Here is a 17,088-nt window from a genome sequence, read left to right as displayed (position 1 = left end):
TCAAAGCTTTAAGAGCAAAAGGTTTGATTTTTATTTCTCATCTTAAAGCTTATTTGCCGTTCCCATGCTAAAAGCAAGGACCTGACTTCTCTCGTTTTGTTTCTTTCTCTCTCTCTTGCTTTCTTCTCTCGTTCTCTCAATCCAATCTCGATCTGGAAGAAGAAGAAACCACCAGATCAGAGAAAAAAACAATGTCGTCGTCGTCGAAGAAACAAACCCTTTTCATATCGACACTAATCATATCATGGTACTCATCAAACATAGGTGTTCTTCTCCTCAACAAGTTCCTCCTCTCCAATTACGGATTCAAATTCCCAATTTTTCTCACAATGTGTCACATGTCCGCTTGCGCTATCCTTAGCTACATCTCAATCGTTTTCCTAAAGCTTGTTCCTCTCCAACACCTCAAATCTCGATCTCAGTTCCTCAAGGTTGCTACGTTAAGCATTGTCTTTTGTGCTTCCGTCGTCGGTGGTAATATCTCGCTTCGTTACCTCCCTGTCTCTTTTAATCAAGCCGTCGGTGCTACGACGCCGTTTTTTACCGCTCTGTTCGCTTATCTTATGACCTTTAAGAGAGAAGCTTGGGTTACTTATGGTGCTCTTGTCCCTGTTGTTGCCGGTGTTGTCATCGCTAGTGGGGTAATCACAATTCTTTCTTCTTCCTCTGTTTTCAGTTCTGTTAACAATGCCATATATAAAAATTTGGGCTTTCCTAGATTTGAAAGATCTGATTTGGATTTTAGATGACTGATTCGTAGTTAGATGTTGTTCATATGTTGGTGTGAAAGACCTAAACTTGGACAAAAGGTGTAAACTTTGAAATCATCAGGGCAAAATTGAGTGTTGAGTTATCTAAAAAGCTTTAGCCTTTTTTTGTTTATGGTCTAATCATCAGGTGTAGAAATTTTGGTAAAACAACATTTTGGGATCTAACCTTCCTTAATTCTCCTGCAAGGTGATATCTTTATAAGCTTAATCAAGTGGTTGGTTAATATCCTTGTGGAGAGACGATCTTGGTGTTATTATTAAGTTTTTGTGCAGTGTGTGTATGATGTTGATCTAAAGCACCAAGTTTTGTTTTTGCAGGGTGAGCCAGGATTTCACTGGTTTGGGTTCATTATGTGCATTAGTGCTACGGCGGCAAGAGCCTTTAAATCTGTTCTTCAAGGCATTCTGCTTTCTTCTGAAGGTAAATAATAATATATCACGCCTTCATTTATCTTTAGATTCTGCAAAGCAGTTAAGAGGATCAAATCAGGAAAGTTTTGTTGCCTAATTAAGAAATCTCATAAATGGTTGGATTCTTAGGTAGAATGTTGCAATACATTATTATCAGGTTAGGATTTTGACGCATAGAACTAAATTGTGTTACCAAAAGCACCAACATTTATATATGATGTCTCTGTTGTCCCTCTTCTTCTTTTCTTCTCCTGCAGGGAAAAGTTGAACTCGATGAATCTGATGTTGTATATGTCTCCAATAGCTGTCATTGCTCTTCTTCCTGTCACGCTAGTTATGGAACCAGACGTGATCAGCTTGACCTTGACGCTTGCAAAACAACATCAGTACATGTGGATACTTCTTCTAGTCAACTCTGTGATGGCTTATTCAGCCAATTTGTTGAATTTTCTGGTTACCAAACACACAAGCGCCCTCACCCTCCAGGTACACCTATTTGCTTCCCTCCTTTTAGAGCTCGATCTTGCAGATAACAAGACTAAACAATGTTGATTGCGTTCCGCATTGTGCAGGTTCTTGGAAATGCTAAAGGAGCAGTTGCAGTGGTGATTTCGATCTTGATCTTTCAAAACCCGGTTACGGTTATGGGAATTGGCGGGTATTCCATAACCGTCCTTGGGGTGGTTGCTTATGGAGAGACAAAACGCAGATTTAGATGAACTTTCAGACCATCCATTGAAGACACAACATAGCTTCTCTATGTTTGTTTCTTCTTTTGTTCAACACTCCTCATTTACTCATAATTAGGACCTGAAGTTTTTGGGGATATTAAGAGATGAGAATTTCTTAGTAGTGATTTTTTTGTAACTATCATATACGCAACTTTATTATGTAATATGTATTGGACTATGTTAGATCCCATGATGAGAGATATCATTTTTCTTTTGGGTGTGTTTACGACCAAGGATGAGATGCAATTTTGGTTATTTAACTTTATTATTTAACAACCAAGTGTATTATTTCTCAAGCAATTACGTTTCTTTGCTTAACCCAAACTAAAATCGTTTTTGTCACCAAAAAGAAAAGCTAATTTACTGATTAGAATATTGTATAGATTGTGAACACACAAAAGACATGATATGTATGTTATGTTTGCGCTATTTTTGGTTAAAAAAACTGCAAAAAGGTTATTTTCTTTGTTAAAAAAAGAAAAATTGGTATAATACAGTATAGCTAGTAACATAAACGTAAAAAGATAACGTATATGCTTAAGAAAACATTGCTAATCAAAATTTAAAATGTATTATCTCATGACGATTCCTAAAGAAGCTTCCAAACAGCTTATATCACTATGGTTGAAAAATAAATGGCCGGCTTACCAACAATTGCAGTGTCGATTTACTTACTTTTATGCATATAGTAATGAGGATATAGGGGAATATGTTTTACTGGCTTGTCGCCGACGTGCAAACCATAATCAAGTTATTATTAACCTTCTTTGTCTTCTGCTATATATGTACTAAATTGTTGTCTAGAGGGGAAGGATGATCTTTATAAGTAGTTTTTAATAACGTTCTTCTAAGATAAGAATCATCATCAATGATTAGCAAAGTGGAGAAGATTCTTTTTTTTTTTTTTTTTNTTTGCAATTTTCTTATGTTCTTGTATATTTATAAGGAGTTATATTTAATAAAATACTAATATTTTACTTTTGGAAACATTAGTAATTATTAATATGTCAACGTAGGAGAGACCTTATTAAGTCAAGCCTTTATATGCTATGCCACCAATAATTGGTTCTATTTAAAATGCAATTGTATGAGATCGGAGGTTTTAATGGTTTTTATATTGAATATATTAGGGTTGTAGTAAAAACTTATGTAAAAATGATTCATATTTGTTTGCAATGATGATTTTTTTTTTTCATTGCACATATCAGAATTTAATTTTGTATAGTATTTGAATGATATATTTCAATGAAAAGATTGAAATTAAAACTTCTCAATCAAATTAAGCATGGAATTAGATGAAGTTTAAAAGATAACAGTTTTATAGCCTCTTCTATTAGCTAAATTTCCATTATGATTTAAAATATATACATATGACAAAGAGGCTGATAAAAAGACGTAAGCTTATTTATACAAGTGTGATATGGTTGTTAATAAAGGTTATACATACAATCAGATTTATAACTTTCCCCTGATATATTAGAGAGAAATAAATAAAGAAATTACAACTCAACTAGTATAATTTAAAGTGTTTTCTTTTAGTTAGTTCTTTATGTATATAAAGTTCAACATTTTCTTGAGTGTTTTGCATATTTTTAGGAATTTAAGAAGTTAAGATATGAAAACGTTTCCTCATTTTTGGTTACTTTATGGAACACAATTAGTTATTAATATGTCAACGTAGGCGAGACCTTCCTTAGGTAAAGCCTACATGCTTAAAAAACTAACTGATTATATTTTAAAGGCAAGTTACCACATATTGTTAGGGTCTTAATTTAATTGGTTTTTTCTTATATATACACATTTTAAGGTTACATACAAATTTAAGACTACAAGAAGAAGAACTCAAAAGTATTTTGGAAGATAAAAGTTAAAATGAGAAGATTGTTTTAGGGGTTTTGGCAGAACTAACCCCAACAAAAAAAAAAAACTTTAATTAACTGTTAGTCTGTTTTATCCAAAAACTAATTAATTATAATAGTAATAAAAATGATGATCTGTACATGGAAGATGTGGTTCTTCGGTTCGACCCTGCGGCTGACACGTGACGTTGACCAAAGGGCGTGTGCGTTTTTTACCCTCTCTTCCTCCTTTCGTTTGTTTTTACTTTTTTACTTGACTGTCTCATATGTCAAGTCATGTTGTGTATTATTAACCATTTTACTCTATTGCAGTGATTGGACTCTATTGCAGTGATTGGTAACGCAAACAAACTATTACAAGTTGTACAGCTTTAAATTTTTACTAATCATAAAATTTTTATCAAAAACTCTATTAAAAATTTTACTCTCAACTTTTTTTGTAAAGTTTTTATTTACATTAATGCTTTTTCTTATAGCTTTGTACTATTTAGTAAAAATTTACAGCTTCAACTTACACAGCTTTTCTACTCGTTTGATATTTACAGAAATATGACAATGTTAATATGAAGGGGATATACTGTTTTAAAAGATGAGTATATCCAAAAGAATTCGAAAACGAACCACCTCAAATACACACTCCCATATAGTATAATTTAATTTAATTCTTTTTATAATTTTTTAATTGGACTAAACAGACCTGGAACCTAATTTGTCTTTGCCAATGTCACCTTTCTCTTTTATTCATCATTTACATTTTTTTAATTGCTAAGAGTCTAAGACCTTTTAAACATTGTGCTATTCTGATCATAACTAGACCCTAGCTAGTAAAAACCAATAAACCCAAACATGCATTGAGAAATCAATAACACAAAGTAAATAAAAAATTATGATCAGTTTATGGATCGAGTTCTAAATTCTCTATGTCTATATTATTGTATAAAGAAAAATTATCTGTCTATGATATGATGGTATTTGCGTTTACCACTCCACTTTAAGTGAAATAATATGAAATGAAGTGATGACAAACAAAAGAACTCTAAAACGTCATCGATTAGATCATAATGTCATATTGATAATGTCATCACTGTCATTACTTCCAACCTTATTCGTTTAATTTGTTAATTCACTACCTTTAATGATTCTTTAAAAAAGAAGAAGGAGAAACAACAAACGTATAACACATTTTTTACCGGAAAGAACACAAAAACAAAAAGTATGAATTATATAAATATATGCATGATATTATGGATGGATGGGTATATAACTTGAAAGATACGAAAACAATTTTTCAAAGTTTCTAGTAACGAATTGAATACTAGAATAGTTCGTCTGTTTTAACATAATTTAACTTTGACGGTTCGTTTGAATTAATCATTGTCTATTTTATTTGGATGCGTCATGCGTGATAAATTACTAAACATCATGCAGACAATTTCAAGTGGGAAATCAACAACGCTTTAATAAGTTAAAATAAAAACATCGATGAGATCTAGAAGAAATCTCATATGATGTATGCATACATGTAAGAATTAACTTGGTGATAGTGAAAGGATTAAAACCAGATACCCTCACTAAACTGCGTTCACATTCAAAATATAACTAATTAAAAAAAGAAGAAGATGAATGTGTATTAATTAAGGGTAGTACATACTTTTGTACTTTAGTACAATTACGCTATTACTTATTTATTTCAATTCTAAAGAAGGCTAACCTAACTTATGTATAAAGAACATTACGTTTTGGAATAGTATAATCTAATCTATAAATGCCCATAAGTTAAAGCTTTCAAGTAAACCTCGATCATCGAGTTATTTAAGTACTATTTTGAGAGGAATATGAAATAGATAATGTTGTACGAAAAGCTCGTGCCGTACTCGTCCCAGCACGAGACTGCGCGTGGAGTGTAAAAATGCTTAAAGAAACTTCCACTAATCATGGAGCTATAAATACAAACTACTTGGGGACACAACTAGAGCATCAACTACATTGATACAGATTCCATCTCAAATTCGGTCTTATCCTCTTCCTCCTCCTCCTCCTCCTCCTCATTTATCTTCATCATCAAATTAAACTCTCTCTTTCTCTTTCATCTACTCTCTCTTAACTTCTGTAAGAGGACAATAGAAAAATGTGTGCCTTAACACCAATATTTCCAATTAGTAAGCAGCAAGCATGGTACTCTCCTTCAACAATGGAGTATCCATGGCTGCAGTCTGAAGTTGATTCCTTCGCTCCTACTCATCTCCAATATCTTCCTTCTGTCCTTTATCCTTCTTTTACCCAATCAGATGAATCCAAGAACTATAACATCAATACGAGTCTTAGTCACAGCAATGGTACTAATACTATTAGTAACAATGATCAAGAAGAAGATAAAGGAACAGTTTTGGAGAAGAAACTGAATCACAACGCAAACGAACGAGGCCGCCGTAGAAAGCTTAACGCCTTGTACACTTCACTTCGTGACCTCTTGCCTCCGGCTGATCAAAAGGTTTGTGCTTTAAAACTTTTTGGCTTTTTTTTGTAACATCTAAAAAACGGATCAAGGTTAGGTTATGTAAATGGATATATACTAAAGAAACCCTTTTGATCTGTGATTATACAGAGGAAGCTGAGCATTCCAATGACGGTAGCGAGAGTGGTGAAGTACATACCAGAGCAGAAGCATGAACTTCAACGTTTGTCTCGGAGAAAAGAAGAGCTTTTGAAGAGAATCTCGAGAAAAACTAACCAAGAACGGCTCAGAAACAAAGCAACGATGGACTCAATAGATTCTTGTTCCTCCCAACAAATATCAGCAAACTGGCTCACTGACACAGAGATTGCTGTCCAGATCGCTACATCGAAATATACATCTATCTCTGACATGTTGCTTACGTTACAAGAAAACGGGCTTAATGTCATAAGCATCTCTTCCTCAGTTTCTTCCACCGCAAGGATCTTTTACACTCTGCATCTTCAGGTACTTTGTCTAAAAAAAATAAAATAAAAAGTGGTCTCCGTACTTGAAACATAGAGTTAAAGAATCTAATTAAAATCGTGTTTTTTTCCTTCTTCTTTAATTTGTGTGCAGATGATAGGAGATTGCAAAGTGAGACTGGAGGAACTCATCAATGGTATGCTTTTGGGATTACGCCAATCATAATGAGAGAATGAAGATTTTCTAAGAGGGAATCATATCTTTGTTAGTTAATGTTAGACGACTTTCTCAGATTTTAATATTGTATCCTTCTAGTAGTTCTGTAACATTTTCTTTTTCTTCTTAAAAAAATGATTATTCAACTCGGAAGCCTTATTATATAAAGAGAACATGCAAATTTATTGGACGATTATTTTATGGAAGTTGAAACTTGAAAGCAGTTACTTTACTGAATTTACTGTACAGTTATAGCAACCATGGTAGTGTTTGAAGATCAAAGGACAATAAGAATATTGTCACACACACAAATTGATCTATGAATGATAATGATTCTAGATCTCTTCCATAGTCCACCATTAATGTATCAATCCCTGTGTTTCCAACATGCTTCTTGAATATGATCTCTATGCCGATTGAAATGTGACTTCGCCTGTGGCTGTTCTTACATAAGCAGCAGAAGCTTCAGGAGTGTCTTCCTCGCTCGGTGGAACCAGTTGCCAGAAGAGAGGTAGATACTTGTCCCATTCATTCAGAATCGTTGCACCTTTGCTGCTTCCGGTTTTTTCCTATATATCAACCAAAAAAAGAGAGAGTTTTTTACATATATGATGACATCTAAGACAAGACATCTAAGACAAGACATCTAAGATATGTCTTTGAGATGACTTACGACATGGGCTTCAATTAAGCTCTTCAGCTGCAATTCCCCTGCAGGTGCAGTTACTCTCTGCATCTTCACTATCTCTCGGTTGATCTGTATAATAGAGATTGTTCAGATGAATGTTGAATCTAAATTTCACCTTAAAAGAGAGAAAGAAACCTTAGGAAGAAGAGTGTCATCTTCATCAAGAAGGTAAGCTATGCCTCCTGTCATACCCGCAGCCACGTTTCTTCCAACCCTGTTACAATACAAAACATTAGATATAGATTTTTTTTTCTTAATCAGTCGGGTTTGAATGATCGCGGTTTTTACTCACTTTCCAAGCACGACTACACAGCCACCAGTCATGTACTCACAGCAATGGTCTCCAGTGCCTTCAACTACTGCTTCAGCGAGTGAGTTTCTCACTGCAAATCTCTCTCCAGCTTTGCCTCTAGCGAATATCTGACCTCCCGTAGCACCATACAAGCAAGTGTTCCCAACTATGGTTGCTTCCTCAGGCACAAAACCAATTGTGTCCACAGGAGTTACTACTATTTCACCACCAGCCATTCCCTTCAAAAAAGATCAAACCATTGTCAGAAGATTTCATAACAAGTAACAGTTGATGCAAAAACTATTTTTTTTTTTATATGCATATGGATGCTAATGTACCTTTCCAACGTAGTCATTTGACTCTCCTATGAGCCGGATGTTCATACCGGGAATCAAAAAGCACCCAAAGGACTGTCCTGCGCTCCCAAGGAAACTGCCGAACAAGAAGAGAGTAAAAAACTCGGTTTAGCTATATATATAACCTGAACTGAAACGTATCAGTTTATACAAAGCTTTAGTTTATATATCTCACGTTAGATTCACTTGTCCGGCGAAACCAGTGTCTCCATACTTCTTTGCGATAACACCAGCAACGCGACCACAAGCCGCACGGTCTACGTTGCATATTTTGACGGTTTTCTCAACCACCTTTTCGTTCTCTATTGCATCTATCACCTGGAGATATTAAAACTCTGTTAACAACCACATAGTTAGCAGAACCAGGTGCAGAAACAGCAGGGAAAGACTTGTGTTACCAATGGATCTGCAAGAATATCGTCATCTAGAACAGGTCCATTTGTATGAACATCCTGCTTCCTGATTTCAGTACTGCTCATTGAAGGTGTTCCAACAGACTAATATAGTGAAAAAAAAAAACAAGAAAAATTAGAAAAACTGATATAAATATGATTCTTCAATTCATGTAGAAGAAATAGAGTATGGATACAAAGCACATACCGAAAGAAGATAACTCAAATCAAGATGCTGAGTTTTAACTAGCGAAATGTCTCGTGGTTTCAGTAGCTCTGTTCGTCCAATGATATCATCTAACTTGCTGTATCCCAACTGTGCTAAGATGCCTCTCACCTGCCGAGAAAAGATTATACTTGAGATGAGATTATAGGACAGAGATACTCTTAGCAAGAGATGGTACAAAGTCAGCTAACCTCTTCTGCTACGTATAAGAAGTAATTGACAAGATCACCAGGCACACCGGGGAATCTTGCACGTAACTCTTCTCTCTGTGACCATACAGAGAATGTTATAGAAACAGTAGTGAAAATCAAGAGAGTGTGTTTAACAAGCCAAAGGAAAATTTAATAAATATTTTTGAGTTTTACCTGACTTGCTACACCCACTGGGCAATTATTAGTGTGGCAAATACGAGCCATAACACAACCAGTAGCAATCATGGCCAAGGAACCAAAACCGTATTCATCAGCACCCATAGCTGCAGCCATTAGAACATCAACGCCACTCTTTAAGCCTCCATCGACTCTTAATATGACTCTTTCTCTGAGTCCGTTTTCAATAAGTGTCTGCAAAAAGAGAATAAAGCAAGTAGATGAAATGAGTCTTTATACTTAGAATTTCCAAGAGAATTAGTACCAAATTGTAGCCAAAATGATTACTTGGTGAGTTTCTGTTAGTCCAAGTTCCCATGGTCCACCAGCATGTTTTATGGAACTTATTGGACTAGCACCAGTTCCACCATCATGCCCTGATATCTGAAAATCATATCAAAAAGAACAATGAAACTTCTTGGAACAAAGACTACATGTGAGAAACAAGAGGCAATGTTTTGTTCTCAAGTTGATACCTGAATGATATCAGCGTTACCCTTTGCAACTCCAGAAGCAACTGTTCCTATTCCAGCTTCTGCGACCAGCTTGACTGATACTTTTGCATTTGGATTAATCTGTTTGTTTATTCAGTTGGGAATTAGATTACATGGAGTTAATCTCAACTGTCTTATTGAGTTCTGAAAAGATTGATCACCTGGTGTAGATCAAAGATCAACTGAGCAAGATCCTCTATAGAGTAAATATCGTGGTGAGGAGGTGGTGATATAAGCGGAACACCAGGTTTGGAGCTTCTTAGCCTTGCGATATACGCACTAACTTTCTTTCCTGGAAGCTGACCGCCTTCCCCAGGCTTAGCACCTTGTGCGACTTTGATTTCCAACTGATCTGCATTCACCAAGAATGTTGGTGTGACTCCAAAACGCCCTGAAGCAACCTGAGATATATACAAAATGTAAAGTTACCACTAACTTTTATCTCTCTGCAGAACAAAGTTTTATGATATAAACAGATGAAAACATTACCTGCTTGATAGCACTTGTTGCAATATCTCCGTTTTGAAGACCTTTGAGATGTGGCAATGTTGGTGAATATCCATCAACCACATCTGTAAGTGGCTTCCAACGGATAGGATCCTACAGAACAAACAGGGCATTAGATTTTTGAATTGCTTACTCATCTGAAAGAGAAATTGGATATTTTACCTCTCCACCTTCTCCAGAGTTTGATTTACCACCAATTCTGTTCATTGCAATAGCAATTGCTTCATGAGTTTCTCTTGAAATAGCACCAAGTGACATTCCACCTGTACAAAATCTCTTAACAATAGCAACGGCTGGTTCGACTTTTCCTACTGGGATTGGTGCACGGTCACTCTTGAACTCAAGCAGATCACGGAGGACCTAAAGAGAGAGAGAGACAGCCAGCCCCCAAGTGTTCAGACATAAAGTGAACTTAAACACTAAAGAAGGCTTGAGGAAGAGAAACTAGATATACTCACATTAACAGGTCGGTTAGAGAGATGCTGTTGATAGACTGCATATGCAGTTTCACTCTTTTCACGGACAGCCTTGTGTAGCAACTTTGACATCTCTGGGTTGTTTGAATGATACTCACCTAAAGTATAACAAGACTTTTGTAAATGAAAATGCTTATACAACATACTGAACTGAAAAAAAATGAGAAATGTATTTACCTCCAGGCCTAAATTGAATAAATCCAAAATTTTCTAATCGTTTAGTTGTATCCTCAGAAAAGGCCTTCACCCAGAAAGACAATGTCTCCCTTGCCAACTGAAAGAAGAAGACTGCATTTTGTTAGAAGAGATGTGAAACTCATCAAAAGTAATCAGAACATCAGCATATGTATTTTCTCACCTCATCAAAGGTGAGTCCACTGATTTTGGACACACTTCCAGTGAATGCAAGATCAACAACGTCCTTTCCCAAACCATATATCTCAAATATCTGAGCACCACAATAACTGAGCCAAGAAAATGCTAAGTGATCAGTAGTTGTAGAAGTGCACATAACATAAGTTATTAGTGGATAGAAGTGGAACCTTGAAAGCAATGAGATGCCCATCTTAGAAAGAATTTTAAGAAGTCCTGCATTAACCGCCTGCAAAGATAAGCCATTTTTAAAATCAGAATCCTTTATAATGTTTCAACAACTAAAAGAGATGAGTCTTTAAAGAAACTTGAGAAAACATCTTAAGAACGTGTACTAAAATTTTCTTCTCACCTTGGTATAATTCTTCTGAGCTTGCTCAATGGTTACAGTAGGAATTTTCCCATTCCGCATAAAGGCTACAGTTTTGTTACTTAAGCGCCATTGCCTACATGTCTCTAGTGCCAAGTATGGGCATACAGCACTGTGGGAAAACAAAGCATACTTATTGATGAATATTTAACTTAGAGTTGTTTGCTATTATCACTTGGCACGGACAATTTTAGAAAATTCCTAATAAACCAAAGAGACTAACCTTGCACCATATCCAACCAGACATGCAAAATGATGTGTGCTGAAGCACTGGGCAGTATCAGCAACAATGGAAGCTGACATCCGCAACCCGTTCTGAATAAGATGTTGATGGACAGCACCAACAGCTAACATTATGGGAATTGCAGGCCGGGTTGGTTCCTATAAGAGCCAAATTGATTTACAGTTTTATGCAAGTTCTTGATATCTGTAACAAAGAGTGTAACATTGTTGTGATATGACACTTACCAGGCTATCGGATCGGTCTGAAAGAACGAGGAGCTGAGAGCCACTTCGGACAGCATCATCAGCTGCTTCACAAAGATAATATATAGCCTTTTGCAAGGAACCTTCAACTCCTTTTCTTATATCGAAATATGTTGACAGAACCTTGGGTTTCAAGTATGTATCCTTCATTAACTCCTCCAATGCTCCTTCGTTTAACACAGGGTTAGACAGTATAACCTGGTTCATGCAAAACAAACCATTCATAAACAGATAGTGTGAAACACAATGAGGGAAAAACAGAGGAAATGTAATTAAGAGTGATAAAAAAAACCTGTGAGGCGTTCTCAGGCCCAAGCTCTAATATGTTTCCACGTTTTCCAATATTAACTTCAAGAGACATAACCAAACCTTCCCTAAGGGGATCAATGGCAGGGTTTGTAACCTGAAACCAGGGCATACGCTTTAGTTGAGGATCTAGTCATAAAAGGAAGCAATACATAGAAACCTATGAGTTGAATGGTACCTGGGCAAATCTTTGTTTGAAATAATCGTAAAGCATATGTGGTCTTTGAGACAATCCAGCCAGCGGAATATCATCTCCCATGCAGAATGTTGGTTCTTTTCCTTGGGAAGCCATAGACTCAATAACCATTTGCACATCTTCACTTGAATAACCAAATGCCCTGAGAAGATGATATTTGCAAGCATTAGCTTCTGGATGATTAGAGGCATATCTAGTAAAAAAAAAAATGATGAAAGTTCAGGAATATATTACTGTTGGCTTCTTAGGATTTCTTCATTTTCCATGACAGTTGCGGATTTGAAATTCACAGGCTTCAAGGACCTGGAATTTTCTTTGATCCACTTTCCATATGGATTAAATGAAGATATTCTCTTCTTTACCTCTGTATTCTCATATACCTGTAAGTTGGGACAAGCTATATGAGTCAGCTAAAGAGTTATACATATCTCGGGTGGTGCTATTAATACAGAAACTGTAAGAATTAATGTGTTCAAAAAAGATTTGGACTGTTCATCTACCAACCTGGCCATTCACTAGGTCAGCAGCAATCATCATTCCGGGTCCTAAACGGCCTTTCATTGTGACTTTTGCCTCATCAACTGGTACAACTCCGACCTAAAAAAAGATAAGTTACTACTTAGATGAATAGGGCTTCTCTTACCTAGTGAGTCTTGTAAAACCAGTAAATCTGGTGCTAGAGTGATTTGGACCATCATAGATGAATAGAAATGTGAAATACCTCAGATGCTACATAGACGAAATTGTCACTAGTCCGCCAATATCGAGCAGGACGAAGTCCATTACGGTCAAGACAAGCCCCAACTGTTTTTCCATCACTAGGTGACGAATTCAAGTAGCAAGTGTCAGATAAACCTGAGGAGAAGCCGAAAAAAAGAAATGGAGAAAACGAACAGGGAATAGAGAAGCCTGAAGTTCAGACACAACAGGCAAACGACAAGAATGCAGTTTGACAAGAAATTCCCTTGACTCATTCCACAAAACAATAGCTTGATTAGATGACCTTTTTCTAAAACCTGCTCAAGTAAGAAGGTACAATACACAGCCAGTACTAGCTCAAAAAGATTTACCTGAACAAAAGTAAGGCAGGACCATCCCAAGCCTCCATTTGTCCTTTGTAGTAGTCATAGAAATCTATAACCTGCAGTTAAATAAGAAGCAGAGAGAGAAAGATAATGGTGAGTTTTGTAATGGATTCAATGAAGAACAAATCAAATAGAAGACTCAGATGCCATGTTTAATAAAATCTGATGATCAACAGTACCTCAGGATATTTGTCAGATAAAGTTGGATGGTTTTTGTATGCCTCAGGGACAAGAATCATAAGAGCTTCTTCTGGAGTTCGACCACTTCTAATCATTATCTGCAGGATATCCAAATGAGTGGCGAGTTAGTACCAACAAAAAAAAATGTGTTACCTAGAACATAAAGAAGCCAACACTACTTACTTCTGCAGCACTATCAAGATTAGCAGAGTCTGAACCCCTGGGATTACCAAATGGACGAATTTCATTTTCACGGCCATTCCAAACAGAGGACTTCAAGGAAGCTTCTCGAGACTGCATCCAGTTTAAGTTCCCCTGCACATTTCAAACAAACGAATCTTCTTAACCTTTGATCCTTCATTCATTGTTGAAGTGTAATGATGAGTCATAACAATGTTTAGAAATAGTAGAAACCTGTATTGTATTGATCTCTCCGTTATGTCCAAGAAACCTCATTGGTTGAGCAAGAGGCCACCTAGGACTAGTGTTTGTACTGTACCTTCGGTGATAAATAGCAAAAGGAGACGTATAAAGCTCATTCTGAAGGTCAAGATAAAACAATCCAAGAGCTTCGGATCGAAGCATCCCCTTGTACACTATGGTTTGATTGGAAAGTGAACAGAAGTAAAGCTCAGTTCCCCAACTCTCAGTAGCCACCGCCCTTTCGATTAGTTTCCTGCAGATGTAAAGCTCCCTTTCAATGTCATCAGTACTATCTTCCTTTGCGATTTTCACAAACACTTGCTGTATGTTAGGCATTGTCTCCTTAGCGTTTTTACCAACTATGGGAGCATTTACAGGAACTTCCCTCCATCCAAGAACTTGTAATCCTTCTTTCTCAAATATGTTTTCAGTAACTACAAAAACAAAGAAAAAGGAAACATAAACACTTTAGCAACATGTTCAATCTGTATTGCTCGTTCCATCAACATACACTTTGATACCTTGTTTGGCTGCTTGCATAAAGGTATCATCTTGAGGAAGAAAGATCATACCAACACCAGTATGCAACTTATCAAAGGGAGAAAGACCTTGTTCCTTGGCCCAGACGTTAAAGTAATCCCAAGGAATGGAAGACATAAGACCAGAGCCATCACCAGAATCATTGTCAGCACCACAACCTCCACGATGTTCCATACAGCCAAGAGCGATAAGAGCAGCCTTGACAACTCCATGTGAAGGTATGTTATCTAAGTTTGCTATAAACCCAACTCCACAAGCTCCTCTCTCAGACAATATATCTTCCAAATTAGCAACCTGCTTATTTCAAAAAAAGATCAATCAATACACAAAACCCCTCCCAAAAAAACAAAAAAGGTCGTAAATTTCCAACAAGTTAGGGTTTTTGTGAAAACAATCAATCTCAGTGGAGGAAACAGAACCTGAGGTTTTAAAACAGAAGGAGAAGAGAGATCTTTGTCAGAGACACGTTCAAGGTCGAGAACAGCACGAACAGAGGATAAGCGAGAAGAAGAAGAGCGTGAGGAGTCTCCTCCTCCACGAAGTCTGCGTCTGGTTCGCTTAGACTTACAGTACAATCCAACGAAATCGACGAAGAAGAAGTTCTTGTCAGAAGAAAGAACAGAGCTTGGTGTTGTTGAGAGAAGCTTTGGAACAGGGGAAAGAGATTTCATCATCGCCATTGATTGAAAGAGAGAAAGATGAGAGAGGCGTGTCGCGTGTGTGTGTGTGTCAGAATAAGATAAAATAAAAATAAATAAAAAGATAAATGTGGGAGAAAAAGAAGAAGAAAAAGAAGAGGAAGAAGAAGAAGAAGAGGAAGATAACAGATGAGTGATGAGCAGCTTCTTCTTCTCTCTTTCTTTCCTTTTCTATCTCTCTCTTTTCGTATTTATTCGTTTACATAAAAAGTGTCCCTGTACCAAATAAAAGGGTATTTTGGGGATTTTAAGTAGTGCACAAAATCGAATTTTCTTTTTCAAGAAGGAAACAAATGTTTCTGAGTGGTAACGGTCGGGAATCTGGGACCGCCATTTAGAGAATTCGGTTGCTTTAAACCGGTTTGATACGACAATTTTGCTCATTAAACCGGATTGAGACATGACATTGAAGGGTTAGATAATTTGATAAATTGGCTATTTTGAGAAGAGGGAAGATGTTGATTGGTGACTACTACACCTTAAATTCATAACCACAAGAACGAAGATACAGAGAAAGACCGTTTATGCCCCCCCTCTCAAATAAACTTATCAAAATCGAGAAAAATTGAAAACAAATTAGAATTGTATCCGGTTCTTGTTTTATTCATACATTTTGAAGGAGAAAACCATAAGAAATAAAAATAATTATTTTCGACAAATGAATAACAAAATATACTAATTATATGACAAGTGGAAAATTTTGACTTTGTGATGTGTCATTTTGGAATAGTATCTCATTGCTTATTGTGGTCAACTTTTTCTTTAGATTTTGGTATATGTTTGTAATTGTACATCATGTATACTATTTAGTAACGAACATAAAATATGTGAATTTACGAAAAGACACGTAGGGTATGGGGTTGAGGTGTGTGTGTGTGGCTGAAACAGGACGTGAGGTCTTAAAGAAGCCATTGGGGATATATATATGATAAATGTCCTTAAAGTTGATCTAAAAGCCACCTTCTCTCTATCACATTCCCCCGTTACCTCTCACTTATGATAATGATGATGATAATTGATAAGAGCTTCAGCTTATCGTCTTCAGTTGGCGTATCACGAGACGAATACCCAAAAAGGAGCAAACCACAAAGTCACCAAAACCAACGTGAACAGAGAAGTGTGGGACGACACTTGCTGGAAGATAACTGATGTTTCTGGTTAAAACTTAATTGTTTGGATCCACCAAATAATATTTTTGAGTACAATTGCCATTTAATGTTACTTTACAGCACAAGAAGTCAAAACTCATACAGTTACCTGTATACAAATATGGATTTAATAAAAAAAAAAAGATATAGTACTATTGGGTTTTTTTCAGAATTCGAGTTTTGGTTATTTTACATGTAATGGCTCACCCACTCACACTAATAGCGATGAATATATATATGCATAAAAAAACAAAAATTATGTCTATAAGCAAGACAGTTCTACACGTTAAACCCATGGTTCACCCACAGTGGCGGATCTAGAAAAATTGTTTAATGGGTTCAAAATGGATGCAAACTCACAATTTGGTTGGGTTCAAACTGATATATATCTAAAATTTTGATGGAAATTAGAACAATTAAAAAAATTTGTTGGTGTCAATTGCACCCACAAAGCTCAACGTGGCTCCGCCTCTGTTCACCCATTGTTCCATTGTCACGGTTCGAACCTGGTACTTCAGTTTCCTTCTTCTCACCAAAAAATTACTTAATAAACATATCTAATATTTGGTGGGCTCATA

General features: G+C 36.2%; 3 protein-coding genes across 3 annotated transcripts; 2 read left to right on the top strand and 1 right to left on the bottom strand.

Annotated features, from left to right (window-relative positions):
* On the top strand, nt 19-2,124 carry LOC104768606 (probable sugar phosphate/phosphate translocator At5g04160). The gene is made up of 4 exons (XM_010492618.2): nt 19-641; nt 1,089-1,191; nt 1,438-1,667; nt 1,754-2,124. Exons 1-4 carry the CDS (start codon nt 192-194, stop codon nt 1,898-1,900), a joined length of 930 nt encoding a protein of 309 aa, XP_010490920.1. The 5' UTR covers nt 19-191; the 3' UTR covers nt 1,901-2,124.
* Nucleotides 5,649-7,014, top strand: LOC104768605 (transcription factor bHLH101-like). The gene is made up of 3 exons (XM_010492617.2): nt 5,649-6,262; nt 6,377-6,733; nt 6,845-7,014. The coding sequence occupies exons 1-3, from the start codon at nt 5,900-5,902 to the stop codon at nt 6,914-6,916; spliced, it is 792 nt and encodes a 263-aa protein (XP_010490919.1). The 5' UTR covers nt 5,649-5,899; the 3' UTR covers nt 6,917-7,014.
* Nucleotides 7,115-15,426, bottom strand: LOC104768604 (ferredoxin-dependent glutamate synthase 1, chloroplastic/mitochondrial-like). Its single transcript, XM_010492616.2, has 33 exons — nt 15,084-15,426; nt 14,646-14,958; nt 14,116-14,558; nt 13,885-14,016; nt 13,701-13,799; nt 13,507-13,577; nt 13,158-13,254; nt 12,941-13,033; nt 12,671-12,816; nt 12,419-12,578; nt 12,227-12,337; nt 11,917-12,132; nt 11,672-11,829; nt 11,431-11,560; nt 11,249-11,307; nt 11,065-11,170; nt 10,884-10,980; nt 10,689-10,804; nt 10,393-10,590; nt 10,213-10,323; nt 9,885-10,124; nt 9,706-9,804; nt 9,518-9,613; nt 9,227-9,424; nt 9,053-9,127; nt 8,844-8,972; nt 8,642-8,740; nt 8,419-8,561; nt 8,226-8,319; nt 7,888-8,126; nt 7,731-7,809; nt 7,581-7,664; nt 7,115-7,476 (listed from the first exon to the last, which is right to left on the bottom strand). The coding sequence occupies exons 1-33, from the start codon at nt 15,342-15,344 to the stop codon at nt 7,315-7,317; spliced, it is 4,854 nt and encodes a 1,617-aa protein (XP_010490918.1). The 5' UTR covers nt 15,345-15,426; the 3' UTR covers nt 7,115-7,314.

The sequence above is a fragment of the Camelina sativa genome, chromosome 20 (genome assembly GCF_000633955.1).
Source record: "Camelina sativa cultivar DH55 chromosome 20, Cs, whole genome shotgun sequence".
NCBI lineage: Eukaryota > Viridiplantae > Streptophyta > Magnoliopsida > Brassicales > Brassicaceae > Camelina > Camelina sativa.
Note: the sequence above shows the minus strand (reverse complement) of the source record. Positions and strands in the feature narration are given on the sequence as shown.

Bases quoted from the DNA above. Each gene is read 5' to 3' on its own strand.
- LOC104768606 (XM_010492618.2), top strand. From the start codon at position 192: ATGTCGTCGTCGTCGAAGAAACAAACCCTTTTCATATCGACACTAATC. The intron at 1,192-1,437 runs GTAAATAATAAT...TCTTCTCCTGCA, and splicing joins CATTCTGCTTTCTTCTGAAG to GGGAAAAGTTGAACTCGATG. The intron at 1,668-1,753 runs GTACACCTATTT...CGCATTGTGCAG, and splicing joins CAAGCGCCCTCACCCTCCAG to GTTCTTGGAAATGCTAAAGG.
- LOC104768605 (XM_010492617.2), top strand. From the start codon at position 5,900: ATGTGTGCCTTAACACCAATATTTCCAATTAGTAAGCAGCAAGCATGG. The intron at 6,263-6,376 runs GTTTGTGCTTTA...GTGATTATACAG, and splicing joins TGCCTCCGGCTGATCAAAAG to AGGAAGCTGAGCATTCCAAT. The intron at 6,734-6,844 runs GTACTTTGTCTA...ATTTGTGTGCAG, and splicing joins TTTACACTCTGCATCTTCAG to ATGATAGGAGATTGCAAAGT.
- LOC104768604 (XM_010492616.2), bottom strand. From the start codon at position 15,344: ATGGCGATGATGAAATCTCTTTCCCCTGTTCCAAAGCTTCTCTCAACA. The intron at 13,255-13,506 runs GTAAATCTTTTT...TTCGTCACCTAG, and splicing joins CCTGCCTTACTTTTGTTCAG to TGATGGAAAAACAGTTGGGG. The intron at 12,338-12,418 runs GTACCATTCAAC...CCCTGGTTTCAG, and splicing joins TCAAACAAAGATTTGCCCAG to GTTACAAACCCTGCCATTGA.